The sequence below is a fragment of the Gavia stellata genome, chromosome 6 (assembly GCF_030936135.1).
Source record: "Gavia stellata isolate bGavSte3 chromosome 6, bGavSte3.hap2, whole genome shotgun sequence".
In the NCBI taxonomy this organism is placed as follows: domain Eukaryota; kingdom Metazoa; phylum Chordata; class Aves; order Gaviiformes; family Gaviidae; genus Gavia; species Gavia stellata.
Window position 1 is genome coordinate 23,902,495 of NC_082599.1, and position 21,429 is coordinate 23,923,923.

General features: G+C 39.0%; 1 protein-coding gene across 1 annotated transcript in view; it reads left to right on the forward strand.

Annotated features, from left to right (window-relative positions):
* Positions 1–21,429, forward strand: part of FAM171A1 (family with sequence similarity 171 member A1) — an 87,946-nt gene that overhangs the window by 49,843 nt on the left and 16,674 nt on the right. Inside the window, exons 2-5 of the mRNA XM_059818488.1 lie at positions 1,987–2,214; positions 7,600–7,692; positions 12,728–12,886; positions 17,979–18,155. Of these exons, the coding sequence (XP_059674471.1) occupies positions 1,987–2,214; positions 7,600–7,692; positions 12,728–12,886; positions 17,979–18,155 (657 nt within the window). The remainder of the gene's footprint in view (positions 1–1,986; positions 2,215–7,599; positions 7,693–12,727; positions 12,887–17,978; positions 18,156–21,429) is intronic.

Consider the following 21,429-nt stretch of genomic DNA (forward strand, 5'->3'; position numbering starts at 1 on the left):
GGGCTGCCTGACACTTATATTTTCTGTACTGTAGGATTCAGACAGAAGGTCTCCGCTTATAAAAGGGCCCAATATCTTTCTGTCTGAAATGCCCTTAGGACAGAGGTGCTGATATTTTTGTATTAGATCCTGACATCCTTTTAAAATTTTATATTGTTACAGTACGTTTCTCAGCATACTCAGCTGTGTCGTTTCACTATTGAAATTCACAACAGAGATTTGGTTAAGTTCTTTGTTGTTCTTCTTGGTGTTATGTCTTGCTGGCTCAGGGCTTACACCAAAATAAGTTCTTAAAATCCTAATGCACAGTAGTAATATAACAGAACTGTACCACTGATACTGTTCTGTAGAAATCAATGTATTGTTTTTAAATATATATGAAAAGGAGGTCATGCTCTCTTTTCTGGGCAGCACATGAAGAAATGCACATGGAGTGTGAGCATCTTGCTTGTTAGTGGTTGAATTCCCCTGACACAAAAAGGGAGTTTGCAAAATATCATCCACTACCTTGGGGAATGGAGTAAGCAGAGGTATGGGACTTCAGGCAAGAACAACAGAATTTCCAAAGATGAGGGTGAGAACGAGACAAAGGGGAGAGTGGGAGAGAAGAGAAAAGAGGAGGTAGGTGCTCATTTAGGAGAACAAGGCGACTGTAAACGAAAAAATCCAAGGAGTGGCTTGGTGGAGGCATTGAACCATTGCTGGGTCTTTTCAACACAGCATTGCATTTAAGTCATAGTTATTGAAGAAAGGCAACAGCTGCTATTTTAGAGCATGAGGCAGAGGAACTATTGGAGGGGCAGAAAAATAATCGTAGATATAGAGGAATGCCTTCCAGAGGGACTGTCTTGCACAAAACTTATGTAACAAAAGCCTGGTGACACAATGCATGGTGTAGTCATAGGAGTGCCCCGGAGTGGACAAATGTTGTACATCTGGAAACATTTAGACAAGTAATTAGTTTCTGGAAAAATGGCAAATTACTCAAGGAAAATGTAGTCCATTGTGTTAGCTTCTGACTGCACGTCTACAAGATGTATGATTCTCCTGACTTCCTTAACCATCACTTCTTTGCTTCTCATGCCCACCAGTTGTATGTGGGGACACGTAATAGAGTAGTGTCAGGGCTGACAAGCAGATATCACTAGGGGCTGTGACATTTTTGCCCCTTAGGAAAAAGGGCCAGTGAACAGGGTGGCAGGGGGGGAAGTGTTCCTGTCTTCCTTACTGCTAGCACTCTGCATCCCACCTGGTGGTCCTGTGCTTTGAGGACAAGGACCTGATACTGTGGGCTTTCACCATTTTGGTTAGACTTCACCAGGGAAGTCCTGTGCCAGCTGGGGCAGTCTCTCCCACCGGGGTTCAAAATCTCTGACTGTAACACAGCCCATTCCATTGCCCACTTTCTTCCTGGGCTTTTGTCACAGCATATTTCCTCTGTTCCTTTGCTACACAAAGAAAGAAATGTTTTGGGGAAGGGGTGAGGGAGCACAGCCTACTTCCAGCCTTTCCCTCTCCCCACTGCTGGTGGAGAAGGCTGGCTGGAGCAGAGGCACAGCAAGGCAGGGACGTTAGAGAGTTACGATGCCGTGCTATCCGTGACTAATACATGTTGTCTGATAGCACACACATTTAGAATTATGATGCTACTGTGAGACTGACGTGTTGCCCATCAAAGGAAATATTGCCTGCCCCTGGTGATGTGCTGCCCAGCTGCATGTGGGTCATAGGTGGACTATAGATGCCTCCACAGCTAGAGTTAGCAGTAGGGCAATAATTCAGGACCTGGACTGGCTTGTGGCAGAATCTGCAGTGTCTCTAAAGAATGACTGCCCAAAATGAAGAACTGCAGGCCAGGCACCAAAGTGTCAGAGGTTAGCACTGAGCCCTGTATCTTTTTGGTATTTGGTGTGCTAACATGTTCTAACTGCTGCCTCCTGCAGAACCTTTTCGGACAATAATTGCTGTGGTTGTTTGTCATTACAGAAGTAACGCTGAAGGTCCACGTAAGCGATGCCAGCACACATCAGCCAGTAACTGAAGCCTTCATTGAGATTTTTACCAACCAGATCTCCATTGCATCTGGAACCTCAGGAGCAGATGGCACTGCCTTCCTCAAGTTTCAGTATAAGTTGGGCAATCAGCTGATAGTGACTGCTAGTAAACATGCATATGTGCCAAATTCTGCACCATGGAAACCTGTAAGATTGCCTGGTAAGAGATCTTTATTTTTGTTCTGAGGTAAGATTTTGCATCTAAAGGAAGTTACACAGTTTTGTATGATGTGTTTTAATGCTTACAGTCCTGGGTGGGAGGAAAAACATCTGTGCATTTCAAAAAAAGCAAGGTTTCTTCCTCAGTTAAACTGTGGCATCAGGGCTGTGCAGAGATTCGCTCTCCTCCTGGCTGTCCTTGATGCAGTGCTATGTCAGTTTTCAAACAACTGTTGGTGCTCTTACAGCTCCACAGAAAATACAAATCTATTCCAGATCTTTTTCTTTATGGGAACTCTGTTTCGAAGTGCTTTGTTCCAGCAGCTGTGATGTACTCGTTCGTCTCTCTCCCAGGGTGTAGCAACAACTGTTGCACTGTAGGCTGTAGCGTACAAAAAAAGTCCTGGCCTTTCAGTTTTTGGCCGTGTCCATAGGACAGTTTTAATCTGCGGTTATGTCATCCAGATGTACGGATTTTTTCTAACTTAATTAGCATGGTTTGTTTCTTCTGCAGGCAAAGAAATATAACAATAATACTTGCATGTTAGTTTTTATCAGAATGCCTTAAAATTTTGTGGGAAGTGGGACGCTTTATATTACTTGTACAGGAGGGGAAACTGAGTCATGAAGACTATTTCTGTACTGCTAAATAGAACAGATTGAGGGTGGCTTTCAGACCTTGAGACCTAATGTCTAGATGAAGGTCACATCCTCCGTTTTCATCTGCCCCAGCCACAGTTAGGGTCCAAGTAGTTTGGGAATGGTCCCAGACTTGTATTGTACCAAATCACACCTAAATATCACCTCAGATTTGATAATTAGCCCAGGCCAAAGCCATGCCAGGTTTTAATTGCAGTAATATTTAAATAGTCTAAATGATCACAGGGCAGTGTTCAATCCCATGCTTTGGCTCCATTTTATTTATTAATGTCAACATAGCCAGAGGGACTGTGTGACTTGCTGCAAGGTCAATCAGAAAATGTATTTTCAGATGGGGAGAGGAACTTGAATCTCTTCAAACCCAGAATTATGCCTTAGGCATTTCAACATGCTGTTTACTCATCTGCATTCGCTTGCTTCAGATAAGATAGACTGACTTCTTCTGCATTTCCTTTACTGTATTCTGCCACATTTTCCAGCTACTTGATGGAGCCAGGCTCTTAGGTGCTTAGTGAAAGAACAAGAAGCAACTGAAATGAGTTGCAACAAGGAGAGTTTCAAATAAAAAAAAGGGAACAATTCTTTACAGCAGCAGTAGTCAAAGATTGGAACAGCTTGCCCAGAAACGTTGTGAAATCTCCATCTTTAAAGATATTCAAAACTCAGCTGGACACCCCTCTGCTTGGTTGAAGCAGGTGACCTCTAGAGGTCCCCTCCAACCATAATTGACTCTGTTTAGAAATTTCCTTGACCTCTTTTTCTGTTTAAATAAGATGAAGTGCAGCTACCTCAGCATACTTCATGTACTTCTTAAGACATAATCATATATGATTAAAGCATGTAATGACTTTTCCTTGCCTGAACCTTTTCTTGCCTTGTGTCTCGTATCTTTCTGACTCATAGCCTAGATCTTTTGAATGTGACCTACTCTTCCGTGGCCTGGAGTTTGTTTGGTTAGGTATTTTGCTTGTTGCTTTTTCTTAAATATTGATTTTGAGGGAAAAGAATCAAGTATGGCATTATTGTTTTGATATGTCATTGATGTTTAAAGAGCAGTAATTGTATACAGTTTCCACAAAATCTTTCCTTCCACGGCTGAAATGTGAGCTTAACTCAGAAAATAGATTCCTTTCACCTTTGATCTTCCCCCATTGAAACTGGTAGATAGTTTGCCATTGATTTAATTGGGAGTAGAATCCTTTCTTTTGCTTTCTGTACCTTGAACTTAATCCTTTCTTTGATTAAAGAAACAACAAGTTACAACTTGATACACCCCATGTAGATTTCATAGGTTGTTCTTTGAATTACTCCTTAAAGGGGACATGACATAAATGTTCAGGCCCAAGATACTTAGGCTGTTATTTTTTGTATTGACTAAGATGCCTGTAGTCTTTAAAAAACTTTCCAATAACTGTTTGTATTGAAATGCCCTCTGTTTAAATGACTATCATGCATGTAACCAGCACAGTATAGAAGTTTTGAAAACCATGGAAGTTTTGTTGTTGTTATTCTTAATGCAGGTTGAATGATGGAAAACAGGCAGCATATTTGATTCTTGATTCTGCAGTGTGCAGTCTGGGCACATGTATACAGTGGGATCCTCATTTCCCAAAAATGCCTTTTAACAGTACTAGTAGTTGTCACCCCACAGAGCAGATACGCCATTCTGAGCAGCATTCCACCCACAGTGGTGGTTTAAGCTAATGTGCCATCCTGTGTGCTGTGGTAAATGAACTATAGACACATTTACTTCAAATGTGGAAATGATAACCACAAGCAGGGAGTAGGTTTGAGAGTGGGTGGTAATGTTTAAAGTGCTGTAATAGGACTTTGCTGAAGGATCAGGATTCTTCCATCACAGTCAATATGCAGTAGTTATAATCTTATGCTGAAAAGCTGTGCAGCCACTGCACTTGTGATATCATTGTAATAGCTTTAAGGAGTAAGCACTGAGGGTTTTCTGTCCTCATAATTTGGCAGAAATGAAATTTTCTTGTATTAACCAAAATAATTACTAGCTCTTTACCACTTAACCAGGAGGATTATTTATTTACATAGTGATAAATGGTAGGAGGAAAAGATTAAGATCTCTTTTTCCATTAAACTATTTATCAGCAGAGCCATGACTCCACTTATTAACAGTTCATTAATTTAACATCACTTGAGTTGTTGAAGTGTTCATGATGGAAGATGTGCTCATCTATCTGCTCTTAGCTACACGTAAATAATTTGGAAGAAAAAAAATTGTGACCGATAGTCCATATTTAAGAGGATGTTTTTGGAGCAGTGTGTGCAATGAAGAGACAGGAGTTGCTGAGGCAGTACAGTTCAGAATAGCTGGTAGGGTCAGTCAAAGCAAACCATGGTATCCACTGTGGTGAAATGTAGTTCTAGAAGCAGAGGATGCTCGTGGTATTTCTGGGAGAGGAGAGCTCATCTGGAAAGCAGTGACTCTGCAGAAGACACTGAGTCATGGTAGATGAACGGCTGAAAATAATGTCCCAATGCAGCACTGCAAGAAAGCAGAATAATCTGATCCTTAGCTGTAAAAAAGGTAAAGACTGAGAAGATGGAGTATAGTATTTCAGAACTTGTCCTTGGTGCAGCCACTCAGGGAAACGTGTGTCCGGTTCTGCATCCACGCTTCAAGAAAAATGTTTAAAAGTGCAGGGTCATATCAGGAGAAATTAAAAGGTTGGAAAATACAGCTTACAGGGAAAGACTTGGAAGTGCTTAATTTATTTTGTTCACCAGAGAGAAAGTCCATGGGGTAATTTGATCGTAGTCCATCAGCACCCGCATAGAGAACAGGAAACGGGTAAGAGAGAATTCTTCTGTCTAGCAGGCTTGTATAAAAAGCAGATCAAATGGCTGGAAGTCTAACCTCAATAAATTTTTATGGGTAAAAAGACACATAGTTTAACTGGTCTCATGATTATTTACTAGAACATTGATGTTGCAGTGTGTTCTTCACACCTTTAAAAGAAAATTGGATAGTTTTTCTACAACATGTTTTCTAGTTTAATCACAGCTATTGGATCTGAAGCAGTAATTAATTCAGGGAAGGCTGTAGTTACACAGGAGTAAGACTGGATCATCACAGTCATCCTTCTGCCCTTAAAAACTATGACTTTCTGCCTTTGTCATGCTGAGAAAAGATTGTGCAGAAAAGCCCAAGGGAAGTTTAGAGGTTATATATGCATTATAGTCTGGCATATATGGAAGAAGATGTTGGCATGGTTTATTGTATTGAGCTCCCCGGGGTGTCTGAATTATGTTAGATTTCTTCATACAAATTAAGTTATTGGAGTAAAGACAAACAAATTTTGTAATTGTGTGGCCTCAGTGCTACTTACACTAAGCTTTCTTACTTATGTTGCCTGATGTGTAGATCTGTTTCACATGTAGAGCATTGGAAAGAAAATTCTCAGCTGTACTTGCAATAACATGATTTTTTTTTTTTTTTAGTCTTCATATATGTTATTAAGACCATCTTTTAGATGGTGGTTCTTATCAATGTGTTTCTCCTGGTTTCTTCCCCTTTCTCCTGTATTTCTCCCAAACACTAAAATTTCTGGTCTTTAAAAAGAGAATATATTTCTTAAAACAGAAATAGTGTACAGTCTCCCTATTTGTAGCTAATGTCTATGTAGTCTCTTGGATTAAGCAATACATATTCATTTAGAGGAAATTTGTGAAGCTCCAGAAAATCAGAAGAGTTTGCGCTGTTCTTTTATTAATCGGTTCTGGAAATGTCTTCCTCAGCTTATGGTCATTTCAGAATGGGATGAGTACTTTCCAGGTGCAAATGTGGGATGCTGCCCAGTTAGCAAAAATTACTAGTCTGCATTAATCTCCTCCTCTCCTTTTATCTTTGAAAGCTATGCATGGACTGCAGGCAGCTCTACTTCTTACTGTTTTCATGGGTGCAGGAGTCAGGTGTGCTCGGTGGCTAATTCCATACATATTTCTGGTCTTCTGGGTCTGAAGAACTTGGCATGAAATTGTATCACGTTCTTCACTCTCCAAAGATGTGTGTGCATACAGACACAGCCCCCTGTAAGGAACGTCAGTACACAGTGGCAAAGGAGGTCCTTGCAGGCAGATTTCTCGCAGCAAATACCATTTATCTGTTCCCTTTCGCACCACTGATAGAATGACAGTAATTCTGCTATATATAGCACTTCTGTAATGTAGGTGGTGACTCAGTAAGGACATGCTGTATTTTAAAGCAAATTATTCAGACTTGTTCATCATACTTTGCCTTTCTCTATGACTTCTTATGTAAGCATCTCAAAGTATTTAAAAGTTAAGTTTCATTAAAATCTTCCTGAGGCAAGAACTGTAGTCGTTGCACAGAAAAATAATTCAGTCAGACTGAGTTAGTATTTCACTGCTTTTTATGTAATGACAAGTCTTTCTGTGGAGCTGGGAATTACAACCTGAATCCCTGCTTTACACTGCACTCTTCTGTACTTTGAGCTACCATGCATGACTTGCAGGAGTCAAAGTGTAGAACATGTTGTTTAGTTCAATAATAATTACCCTGGCAATTTAATTATTTGGTTTAGAAAATGTACATGGTTTCTATCATGTATATAATATGATTTTAATAGTTTGGGTGGCCTGCTTCTGCAAAAATGTAGAAGAAAGTAAGTTCTGTTGTTGTTGGGTTATTTTTGTAAGAATTCAGATATATCCCACTTAAACCACTTCTTTCCCACAGTGTTCTCTTCACTGAGTCTCGGCCTTCTTCCTGAACGCTCAGCTACTCTAATGGTCTATGACGATGTAGTCCAGATAGTCTCAGGATTTCAAGGTACGCTGGTTTTTGGAAGTCGGAATTGAAATTTGAGTGACACTAAACAAAAAGCCTGACAGCCCTATACTTTCTGAACTCTATCCCGTGGGTGAGACTGGTATTTTGCGGGGAGTTCTGAGTTCCCCAAGGAATGCTCCTCTGTGGGATGGTTTTACCAAATTGATTAATAGGTAAATTCATTCCTAACTGCTATGACTAAAGAATTTGAATTACTTGGTAATAAACAAGTTTGGACTTTAGTGTGCCATTTGAGAGCTAGAGATTAAATTTCTTTTGCTATCTGTTGGATGTCTTTTTAATCTAGCCTCATTTAACTATCCTTGCAGTAAACATTTTCTGATGTTCTTATTGTCTAAGAATTTTCTCTGGTTTTATTTTGTTTCTTGCTTCCTACTGTGAATGCCCTAGAAATTTAGGGCATAGAAAAATTGCAAATTTCTTATATCTGCATTGTTGTATACCCTATATAAACTTGCTTTTCTTAAGTACTTCCTGTGGACCTCTTAGCAGGCTGCCTGCAAAACCACATACTGTGGGATGAAACCCACTGTATTAGAAGAATAAAGTTCAAATCACCTTTTCGTAAGGCCAAACACAGAAGTTAAAGCAACTGTAGTATCAGTCAGATGAACACTGTGTTTTCTGAATTGCACAGTAAAGAATAAAATGTTCATCTGACCTAGGGATCTGACCTAACTTAGCCCAATTAATGTGATAGCTGAGGTAAGTCTGTTAACAAAAGAACAGAAGTTTTTAAAGATACCTTGCTGAGCCAAAGCAAGGGGACATCCTTCCTGTGAGCACTCTTATTGTAGATAAACTGTGTCTTATTCACGTGTATTATGATTACCATAATTTTAAACTCTACCAGATAGTTAATAAACAGGAGAATACTACCTTCAATAATATTCCAAGATAACCTTGTTTTATCTGAGGGAATATAATACAATTATGCCTTCTTGACATCTTTTTTTACTGTTAGAAACCATCCAGACACAACAGGCTTTTCATTAATGATAGCACTAGATACGACTGGAGCTGAAAAAGCACTAAACAAATTAGGGAGCTGATGGAATGCTCAGGAGCTGGAGAACAGCACAGCTGCCATATGTATATTCTGCAGTTTGAGAGCTGACATTATCTAACAAGGTAAATTAGATGGACGGTGAACTGTGATAAACCACAAGGGATTCCATTAGCCAAAACATGAAACATTGTTTACCAACAGTATTCTACTAGCATATTGTATTAAATAATCTTGTTCTTATGCAAATGTGCTAATATTATGCAATTAACTTAAAAAGAACAATCTTTTCATGTTTACAGCTTCCTTTCTTCAAAAAAAATAGGGGATGTTAAAGTGGTAGAGGGACATTTAACAGCCAAGTGACACTCACAAATATTTTCCACATAATCTTGCTCCCTTCAGTGAATTGATCCAGGGTGTTCCCAATATATTTAAATTAGAGTAATATAACTGGTTCTGCTGGTATAGCAGAGAAAGAGGATATAGGAAGACAGTGGTACCCGGAGTATTCTAAGGGTTGGGATGTGAACTCTCAGTCTTGCCCAGTAAAAACTATTTTATGGGACCAGCCCACGCTCCTTTTCTTGGGAATTCTCTTGTGATGAAACCTAAATAAAAGACAGCCTAGACATTGTACCAGCATTTGAATGGAGCCTCTCTAGTCTCAATCCAAAATCCTTGTGACCTAGTTTTTTCTCTGTTACTTCTCCAATTTATTTCCCAGTAACTTCACACTGCTTCAGAAGAGCTGATCAAGAGTTACCTTAGTGCCAAAACGAGAGCAAACCAGAACTCTTTATACCAGGAACAGACTGGGAACACTGGTGTTTGAAGCACCAGTCAAAGGGAAAGAAAGGCCTTTCTAGTACAATAAGTTACCAGTTGCTTTTGAATAATTAATCAAGCAAGCGACTTATTATGCAATTGAGAAGTTTGCCAGAGTTGATGCAGCTAGCTTCATTTTCATGATAGCATCACAATCTGCTGCTGTGCTTTGTCAGTAATTGCGAGGGATGGAGCTTGCCAGCCACTGGATGATTTAAATTTTTTAATACCGACACAGTGACTAGCTGAACTTCAGCATTTGGTGAATGGAGCTGTGTGGTTACCCTTTATCTGCCTCTGACATATGAACAATCAGAGCATGAGTTGATGATACTTCAGATGTTACTTCACATAGACTGAAGCTCATATGCTAGTGTGGTGCCATGTGTCACACATCCAGCATGCCTTACAGGGACTGCTTGAGATGGTTACATCTTCAGGTGTGTGCTGGCAAACTAGAGCTGACAGCATTTGAATCATGACTGGTGTGTTGATGAGACAATGTTTAAAGAAGATGAGATCAGTGCTCAGCAGTCCTTTACCTCATGGCACTCACCAAGTGGAGAGAGCTCACATGCCAATTTTATACTCAAATATCTTTGGGTTTTGTTTGGGTTTTATAAGTCAAAACTAGATACCTTCAGTAATAGAAGCAATAATAATAATCCACTCCCAGTGATAAGTGTTGACTTGTTGAAAAATAAGAGTCTGGTCAGCACAAGTCTTTCTCTCCATTTTACTACTTCCAATTCCCTCAATAAGTCTACTCCCAAACATACGCCCCAAAATCCTCTATGACCTCTGCTAAAGGAGTACATCTTCTAGCAAGGTGGTGAGAGAAGTTAGCTGCTTCCACAAGCCTTTTTCTGGTAGCTCCCGGTCTTCTGCCACTTTGAAGTCTCTTGCTGGGTTTGGAGAGACCCAGCTGAGGGAAGAGTCAGGGTGAGTGGCAGGTTTCGGGTGAATTCAATATCAAGGAGTTCGTTCATTAATCTAGGGTGTGAATTAACTACGCTGCACTGATTTATTGTATGTATATGTACTATCTACTATGTACTATGTACTAGAGGAAGCTCTTTCTTCCACCTTAAAACTTGCATCTGAGTTGATTGCTGTGCAGGTTTCCTGACAGGTTTGGGGCTCAGCCATAGGAACGCTTTGCATTGCCTGTAGGATTCAGGAAACTGAGGTTGGCTTTCTGAGTCCTCCCTATCTAGTTAAAATTTGGCAGCTCATAGCTCTCCCAGTGCTACAAAACAACCATTTTTCTATAGAAAACCCTAGACCCTCCCCATAAACTACTGTGTTACAGACTCAACAACAGTTACTTTGGTTTTAATTCTTAGTTAGTTCAGATATTCGGAAATATAATACCAGTTCTTGGCAACTTGAATAATTCATCTTAACCAGAGATTTAAACAGCAGAAAACCCTACAATTTTACATTGAACTGTTAGTGATAATCCTAATGCCAGTTTCTTTGTTGTGTTTTTTTTTCCTGTTTTGCTACTCTGGATGCTTATCCCTATGGGCCATAGGAGCCCGCTCAGCAGTGCAGTCAGAGGTTCCCGAGTGTTTGAGCAGATCTGTCCCTGAGGTACAGCAAACTACTACGATATTGCAGAGCGCTCAGGAGATAAGTCTTCCCCGAGTTCATTGCAGTCAATTTATTTAGTCTTTTTTGTTGTTTTCCATTTAAGCCTAGAAATTAGGTAAGGGAGATTTCTTCCTGTTTCACACGGGTGTCGTTTAATGACTATCTAAAACACTTAAGGATACTGCCAGTCTTGAGAGCCTGCTGTAAATACTTAAATGTTTCAGAAATTAAAAAATGAAAGTGGTTTTATAGCTTTTTCTTGCAGAATTACCAAAGAAATGACAGCTAAACAATGATAAGCTCTTTGGAGATACTTGTCCACCTACATAGCAATTTTTATTGGTCAATACAAAGTTTATTCTGTGGAATTTTATGTTTTCACATAGCTAGAGCTCCTGCTAGAAAATAATGTAAGAAAAGATTCCAGTCTCCTGTTTAATGACACTGGCAGTTATAAAGCTTAGGAGTTGTGAGTCAAGCTCTTTAATCTTTCTCACAGTGAAGTTACATGTAACCTAAAAGTGCTGCCAGAGACTAATAGGAGAACAGAAGCAAAATTGTTTTGAGTTGACATCTTTGAACCGCATAGTCAAATGTGAATTAAGAAAAAAACTGCTTGCCTCTTGATTTTGTGCTGTGTGAGGAGTGTTCTGTGAGTATTCAAAATGAGCTCCGGAGTATACAATAGCTTTTGATTTAAAAATTAATTTGCATGTTGCACAGAAACTTGCAGATGGAATCTTGCTGTGTGTTCCTAAACAGTAGTAATGGTGAGCATCCGTTGAAAAAGGCTATTGACTTTATAAACTGGGATTTAAATGAGACATGAAATGCAATAGTACATGACACAGTCTTAAATCATGTTACAGCAAAGACCCTTCAATTATCACCTAGTGATCCTGAAAAAAACACTAATACTGTACAAGACAGGAAAAGAGAGAAATCTGACATGCCAAGTAATCTGGTTCTGTTTAGATGTGTTCTTTGCATGGGAAAATATGGAAACTCTTCTCACCCAGGCTTTGTCAAGTGAATTTTTTTATCCAGTGTTTTAAATAAAAAGTTACTATTATCTCAGGACTAGTGATAGTTAATGTGGCCAAAGCTTTGTAAAAATTAAATATGGAAATTACACAAGTTAATTGGGACTACAGGTAAATTGTAGTCTCTTAGAAAATCACTTTAAAGAGTGTAAGCTAATTTATCTTGCTATTTCAAGAAAAAATGTAAACAAAAATGGTGAAATGGTTGCTTTTCTAAGCTTTCACATGCCCTGTCTCAGTTTTAGTTTCAGTTATATTCACTGTAAGAAGTGTGTAATGAAATTTGAGGTGATCCTGGGAAATAATGTGGTCAGAAAAGCTTCTGACATTAGATGCTTTCCCAATTTTGCTCGGTGATACTTGTGGAAAAATAATGGCAACTGGAAAATAAATGTAAAAATACTGTTTTTCCTTCTCATTTGTAATAGCCTTCTGATGTCTCTGTCCTTTTCAAGATATTTCAATTTGTAATGAAAAAAACTGTAAATATGCTTCCATAAATACAAACACCTAAATATAAAGTCACTCTTAATTTTTTTAGGTGCACGGACTCAGCCACAAGTTCACTTTCAGAGAAGATCTGTGAAATTACCAGAGAACACTAGCTACAGTGATTTGACAGCATATTTAACTGCAGCCAGTTCACCCTGGGAAGTGGACAGTTTTCCTTATTTGCAAGGATTAGATGGAAATGGAACAGGTAACCCACTACTTTGGTTTTGCTCTGATTTCATATTGGTCCAGGGATCAACTTTTGACCATATCATTTCTTCCATTCCCTGTGCCAGCAAACATTCTTTAAAATTTGGATGACAACTGCCCTACCAAAATGCTGTTCCAATAAGCAAGAGAGCAAGGTCTGCTATCCCTTAAAAAGAGCTACTGAATAGCAAAGATGAAGACTCCTTGGCCTTGGGAGATCAGAAAAGTTTGTTACACTTGTAGTTTAGAGTTAAGTCTCAAAATGTGTTGCATGTGCACATACAAAAATGGAGATTAATGTGGAGGGACAAAAGGAAATGTAAATTGAGAATGCCATAAATTCGTGTTTAATTTTTTTCTAAAAATAAATAAAATGCCTCTATAGCAAGGATTTAATACTCTGTTGTTTCAACTAAAAGTTGTTTCAATGGCTTTGAATCTATCTTCAGCCAGAAATGTACAAATTCATCTAGTGCCAAAGGGAAAATAGTGAAAATTCATAGTAGAAACACAACCGCTGTTAAATTCAAAACTGTAATACATTTTTATGACTGCAACTGCCTGTTACTCTTCTTCCACTTCTCATTTAGTCTTGATTGAAATAATTGGTGTTGTGTAGGCTACATAAAAATAGAATAATTGAGCACAGAAATCTTCAAATTCTTAAAATGCTGCTGTGAAGAGGAGAATAATGTTTTCTCTGTGTCTGTATTGGGTTAGAAAGCAAGCAGTGGACTTTGCAGTGCAGCAAGACAGATTCAGACTAGTGATTAGGAAAACCTTGCTATGGTGAGGATAGTTTAAGCTGTAGGATCAATTGCTTGAGGTGCTGGACAGAGGTAGACAATCACCTGTGAGGATGGCACAGGCGTAGCTGAGCCTGCTTTGAAGCAGGCTAAATAACCCCTTGAGGTCCCTCTCTGCTGTTTCTTAGGATGTATTTACTTGTGATGTGTTGATCTAGGTGACTTTGAATGCTAGGTCACGTGTGTAAACGGTATGTACTGAGCTTGCTATCTTTTCCTTAAAAACAAAACCAAAAAAGGCAAAATAAATTTCCCCTTCCCTTTGTACAAATATGAGTATCTCCTTTCCTATTACAATTAGAAATATGTCTGCTACCTTACTCCAATCCTTCTGTCTGCTCCAGTGAGTACATATCATCCTATCTCATTCTATCTCTCTGTCGTTTCCCTATTCTCATCTTCAACCTTCAGTTTTCTCTGGCTCTTCATACTCAGACATGATCAAATATCTCTTATCTTTTTCAAAACAAAAGAATGCACTTGATCTCACTCGTCTGTCTACTTCCTCATGTCCTTTCTTTTTATCTCTAAACCCACTGAACAAACTGTTGACAATGTGTGTGGGATTCCTCTCCCAAGTCTTTCCTTAGTATTCTGCAACCCAACTTCCCACACTTGCATTTATTTAGTGAAAACAGGTCTTGCCAAGATTTCAGATGATCACCTGTCATGGGAACTACACAACCAGGACATCATCTTTCTTCTGTTTTACCTCGTAGTCTCCTACAAAACAGATGAACACACCCTTGGTTTTTTTAGTCTTCTGTATGCTTGCATGACGGGAACTTTTCTACTTGAGCCCTGGATTTTAATTTTATTAGCCTTCAAGTAAAAGTGTGTCACAGAAGACCAAAATGACCAGCAAAGAAATGGAGTTTAAGAGACTGAGAAGAGCCTTGTTTTCTGAATACTGTAGTATTCGGTATGGTACAATACAGATTACAAATACAATATATTTGTATATGCACTATCATATAGGTGAAATGTCCTGTATTTTTAGTAGAAGTTTCTCCTGCTGGGGAAACATTAAACTTTAAAATCCTAAAGTTGGATTGACTTCCTTTTCTTCATCTCCAAGCGACTTGGTGAAGATTTCACCTGACAACCTTCTGAAGAAATAAAAAATGAGATCACCACCTGCTGGGGATTTTTGAATATTTCTGTTCTCAAGAGAAAAAGAAAATGTACAAATGTTTATGTACAAATTCGTACATAAAATGTACAAATTTTAGAATTCTGAAAAATCTTAGCATTAATTTGCATGGGAAATTTTGGAGTGTTCCTGAACACTGCCCTTTCTCCCCTCTCTCCCACCTCTCCTTCCCCCCCAATTACTCTTCTGTTCTTTCACAGTTTATTTACATGTCTGTAGAGTTTTGGAGAGGTCCTCCCATTTGTTTCAATCAGCTCAGTTCTCTGGCTAGTGTTTATCCAGTGTGACTTTACAGTTGTTCTAACTAAAACCTATTCTCTGTGAGTTCAACAGTTTTCACAAAATCCCAACTGGGTGTTGAAGTAGTAATATGGAACCGTGAAAATTCATTGCATGAATCAGCATGTTCCAGAGATAAAAATTCAAATAATTTAGCTGCAAGTGGTGACAAGCCTGTATAGTGTTAGCTTATTGTTTGTATTAATCACCAGTTGGAGAGCAGTAAGGATTTCACAAAATCGTGTCCTTTTAACCAAATTAAGCAAAACTTTCTATCGTCTGCAGTAATGGACCAAGCTGGCTAATAACCACTGCTGCTGCTGGTTTTGTAGGCTGTTTGTTTCTTTATGACGAGTCAAGTCTAAGTCACAGTGGATTTTCCTCTGATTATTTTTAGAGCTATTCACAGGTCACCGATGTCAAAAATGACAAGGGATAAATGAAAGCTGACATCTGTTGAAGTACATTCCCATTTAATCTGTGCATGTGCTTATCAGTTTTATAGCATGTGAGAGTTTCATAAGCATTGATTTTAATTTACCTTCATAACAGAAAAGAGAAAAAATTATCTTTTTAATGAGCGTTTACATACTATGCAAGATGGCAAACTGAAGGATTATTTCTTCTTGCCAAAGTTCAGTGGATTTCAGAAATTTCTACGTCTTCTAATACAACTTGTTCAGCCCAGTACTGAGCAAAGCAGTGGTGCATCTTAAGTAAATAAAATGCGAACAGTGTTTCACAACCAGAATGCTTTTTCTGGGGCTGAAAACTCATTTTTACAGATGTTAGGCAGATATGCTTTATCGAGACAGTAATGAAAGAAAAATTCAAAACTTTCCATATATAAAAATAAGTAAAATATAAAACATAATTTAATCTTAGATATTAATCTAAATGTTTCTAAAATCTGAAGTTACACATTTTGTCATTAGGAATTTGTATATGCCAGAATGTAGTCAGGTTATGATACTTAACAACAGGAATTTATTTCTCTGATACCAGCCTGAGAAACCTAGCGGCCCAAGTCCAGTGACCTGGGGACAAGCATCAATCTGACAGAAGTTATAGGTGTATGGCAGAGGCAGTGGATTGAACGATTAGGAATAAAGGAACAGCTTTTTCCCCACCAATTCCCTCCTCTAACTCTCTGCTTTATATTCTAAGGCTGTAAGGGATGATATTGTGCACCACTGGAGCCTGTAATATAAATGCTTGGGTGGGCTGGTAACCTTCCCCTACACCCTAGTTGAATTCTCAAACCTTATTTTTCTGTTTTTTTCTCTCAGTTACCTCTGTTGCTTTTTTATATGGCCATCTTCAGAGTGCCTGTTTTCTCAGCACTTTAATCCTCCTGGAAGATATGCTTCTGCCCCTCAGTTCACAGTAGATCAAAGCAGAGCGTATGCCTGGTGTGTGCGCTTTCATCCATCCTTGGCCTGTCAGCAGTGCAACAGTGATACTCGCCTTGAAATCTGCAAAAATGTGCATCAGAGTAGATGCTATAGTAAATTAGCCACATGCAAAGTTACTCCTGGTTATTTTCCATGTCTTCAGTTTGGGACCTCTTGCAAAATCCAAAGAATTTAACATTCTGAGGAGTTTTGTCTTTTTTTTTCCTTCCCTTTGCCACTTCCCACCCCACCCCACCCCCATTTCCTGGTGATGTCTTAACTTTGGTGAGCTGTTACTCTGAGACATTGAATTTAATAAAGGCCATTCCTTGAGACTTACTCACTGTTAAGAGAAATCCTAAAGGTCTTACTGCTTTCCCACTGCCGCCTCAAATGTACTCATCCTGATGAACGCTGGCGCTGAGATACTGCATGTTCCTGAGGACCCCTTGTTGTGCCTTGGTATTGCAGGTGACATACCACTGTTGGGTGTGAATGTGCTTTTACAGGCAGTATATGCTGATGTAAGGCACCGGGATTACAGGAGAGGCAGTACCCCGACTCTCTGCCAGCCAGGCACCCCTGTTCCTTCTCTCAGATTAGCCCCACAGCAGGACGAGCAGCTGCACAACCCCCAGAGCCAGCACGAAGGACGCGGCAGGGCTGCTGCTCTTAAGGGCAGGACTTCTACTCTTAGCAGCAGTCCTGCTGCCAGGTGAGCTTGAGCCCCTTGTGAAGCTGGAAGCTCCATCTCTTTGGTTTAAACTACTACAGCTTTGAGTTCCAGATCTCCTTGGTTTTAAACCTAAAGCTTTTTTCCCACTGAATACATATATATGTCTGGTATTTTTCCCTGTCATTGATTCATATGGTTAAATGGTTCAAAGGTTGTAACATTATTTTTAAATTGTGTTGTCATGAAGTCATGTCCATTGGTGTGCAGTTTAAACATAAAGAATAATTATTATCTTACATAGACAAGAAGATAACAATGTGTATCCTAATAATCCATTTAGCTTGGTTTATTTCAGTGAAAGGCCAAAGGAAATACATCCTGGCATCCTTAAACATATGACCAATCATGCTTGCAGTGTCACTGTTTGGGAGTTTGTTAGTTATAGTACGGACTTATACAAATAAAGGCTTGTGAGGTGGGTTTTTTTGCTGTGATTATGGCTGTGATACTCATATGTCTTTAGTTTAAGATGAATGAAGATGAGAAAATATATGCAGGAGATTTTTGTATTGTAGTTTTCTTGTCTTCAGAATTTTCCAAAGTTAGTGAAAAATACAGAAGCATATACATCTTGGGTTTTTTGGATTTTTTAAGGTAGGGAAGATTACTACTACTATCCCTTGAGAAATATGTCAGTCTAGTACCACAGTGTCGAACCACATGGGTGTATCTTAAATTCCGGGAAATTGTGTAGTCACAATGTTCATTCATTCTCTCGGTAGGAAACAGCACTAGGTATGACCTCACCCCTGTCACTGCAGTCAGTGTTCATCTCCTCAACAGCGATGGGACTCCAATCCCTGTGAATGGCCCCATCTATGTAACAGTGCCTCTGCCAACGAACAGCAACTTGAAGCACAATGCACATGTTCCAGCATGGAGGTTTGACCAAAAATTTGGTAGGTAACATCTAATGGTGATTCCCTAGACGGCTTCATTTGTCTGAAACTAAGGTCTCACTGCATTTATTATGTTAATATAGTAAGGTCTTCACTGGAGTGTACAGAAATCTGTTTTCTCTCTAAAAGGAGAGAAGACTGAGTTTTATTTATCAAGTAATACATAGTATATATGCAAATATACTTGAGTAGCATTGTGTGCTGCTTCCAGACAAAATTTTTTTGTAAATGTACCATTCACAATTAAATACTTTATGTAAAAACTATCTTGAGAGAATTTGATTTCACCCAGAGACAGAAGCAGAGAGACATATTCACTGCGGCATTGAATTGGAAGTCTGGAGAAGAGGAAACTAACCTTATCTTTGCCACCAGCCAGCTATCTGACCTTTGGTCCATCTCTTGTCTCTAGCTCAGTTTCCTGCCTGCAAAATAGGAAACATAATACTGACTTCTTTTGTAAATCACTTTGAGATTGACTAATACTATCAAGAAGGAAAGTACCTGTAAATGATTAAAAAAAAAAAAAAAGGCAGCAGGTAAAATTGATGAAATATTTTGAAAGGACAGAATGGCTAATCAATATAAGCTGTAAACTGCACTCAGTTTTTTACATTGCAGGATAATGTGTGCTGTTGTGAACAGAAATTTTTCCAGAAATATGTGGTTTAGGCTCTCTATTTTTGTTTTGGTTTTTTCATTGCTAGCTGGTATACTGTGCTGGCCTTTTTTACACCTTCAAAGTGTAAAGGATTAAGGGATGCATAAGTCTTGTGCTGGTGATTCCCCTTCAGTTATTGCACTGTGCCTTCTGAAGTATGTACCAGGTGGTTGTTAAGAAAAAGATGTGAAAAAAGAAGGATGGAAGGTGAGAAAGGTAGATGATGTGAGGAAGAGAGGAAGAAAAAGGAGCCAGAAATGTGGATCTGTATAAACAATCGGTGGCGTTTTGTCCCTGCAAGGCAAATGTTTTGAGCCAGTTTATGATCACATCCAAAAGTAGAGCATGAAACCAGTGTGTTGGAGGAAGGGAGGGGAGGGGGGGGAAGAGAGAGGTGAACAGGAAAATAACGCTTTTCTTCCTTCCTGCCTCTGTTTGCTGAAAAAGTTGATGTATTTCCAAACAGCATGCCTATAAATCTTTTGTCAGAAGTTGGCTGTATTAGAGAGTAAAGCAGTAGGATTTAATGAAGAATAAATTTGAATATGAAATAAAATTGAATAGTAGAAAAAGAGTGCAATGAATGGATTCAGGGTTTCCCTTAACTGTGGAAATGTCACTTTTCTTGTGGTGCCCTGGCAGTAAGTTTCTCTACATTCTTCCTGAAACTGATATTGATTTGTGATTCTAGCAACTATTTTGTTTTCCCTTCTTCAAAAAAAGATGGGGAAGACTGACTCATGTTTACTTTCTCCACAAGAAGCAGTCCATCCCCAGTCCTTCCTGTCAGCTGTGTTATAGCTGCAGCCCGCCTCATTGCTAGATACTCACTGCTAGTACATGGTTCTGATTTTGATTATGGAGCTTTCTCATTTATGGCCAAATTTCCATGCCCCTGCAGTGGGGCCACAAAAGCTCTCTCTTAGTATGGAATGTGGTTTTTACTTTTGTATATAAAAAGCTAGTTATGCTATTGTGTGCAGTATATGTTAGTGTAGATCAGTACAGGTCAGTTAATTAGTGTTTCAGGTTTGAGGCTCCCAATCTTGAGACAAGTCCAACCTTGTTTGCCTCATGACAAACTGCTGGAGCACTTGTGTTATTGGGAGGGGAAGGCATGAGGACCACTAAACAAAATGCATCTTTGTCAGGCCACTTAGCTTCACAAAGCCACGGAGAGGAAGGTATTGAAGACTTATGTTATATTAGACTTATATTGCTTAGACTCCAGCTCACACTTCAGCTGAAGTAAGCATCTTTCCATGAAATCAAAGGTACTGAACAAAGATGTATTTAAGCCCTGACTGCAGCATGCCAGACCTAGCAGAATTTTGGCCACATCCCAACCAATTTAAATTAGAGTAGCCTAATTTAATAAGTAGAGCAGCCACTCTATCTTGTGCTGGCTACATTAGCACTCTAAGGGCTGTCAAACTAGCCATATGTAGCGTGAACATGGTGGTACCCTGTCATTTCCCATCCCTGTTGTGCTTGGACTGTGAAGGGAGGAGGATGGATGATGACTGGGATGGCTCCATACTGGAGAAATCCTTAACTGGCAAATAAGTTGTTGTAACCCATTTGCACTGCCGGATCTGTGCCTTGTCAGGATAGGACCTCTAACGTTGTTATTCTGATTTTGTCTTTCATTCCAGGAGCTGCTTTTTTCAGTGCTAGTTATGTTGCGGTCTCTCTTTAATAGATTTTCAGTAGCTTAAATTTTCACACTTGTATCTGAAAATTGAGTAAATGCCAGAGATGGAAAACTTTGACTGTATTACCAGGCAATAATGCAGTGCTTCTCTCTAGTGTATTAGAAATACAGTGGGCGCTTGTTCATGCAAGCCATTGTTTTTGTTTAGAATCCATGTGGTTGTCATCATTACTGCATGAAGTATAATTTCTGCTCTAAAAATCAGAAATACTTTTCACTTTTAGAGGAAGGAGTAGACAAGGGACAGAAATAATACAAATATGTTTTAATCCTTAGAATCTGATACATTTTGCTGATTTCATAATGTACTAATATAGCCCCAGGGGCATCTGATTAAAAGTGCAGAGATTTTCATAGTTTCTACAGAAATTAGGCGTATTTGCATATTACGGCAGCCAAAAATAATTAATGGTATTTTAGGATGCTTACCATAAACAATCTGTATTTTCATGACCATGGTTTCTGTCCTTGAGAGAGAACTGGGGAGAGAAGGAGGAGAAGCAGCATCGTCTACTTAAGGCTGAGGGTGGCTCCGTTGACACTGATGAAACACATAGCCAGAAAAAGCAGGCTGACATCAAAATAAGACAATCTGCTGCATCTATTTTATACTGTTCCAAATGAGATTTTTCATTACAAAACAAACTTACTGTCTTGCACACACAACAAGCAAATTAAAGCAGTAATACCTTTTTGAATAATTAATAAAATGAAGAGCAACTATCTATGCCCTGGAGAAGTTTTAGGGTAAATGAATACATCCAGCTTTGGTTTTGTGTTGGAGGTGCACTCTGCCACCTTTGACTGCAGCATTTCTTAGTGCTGGTATTCATAAGCACAGATGCATTGATGTTATGGAGACTTATACACTAAAACGCAACTTAATCATGCCATGCTGT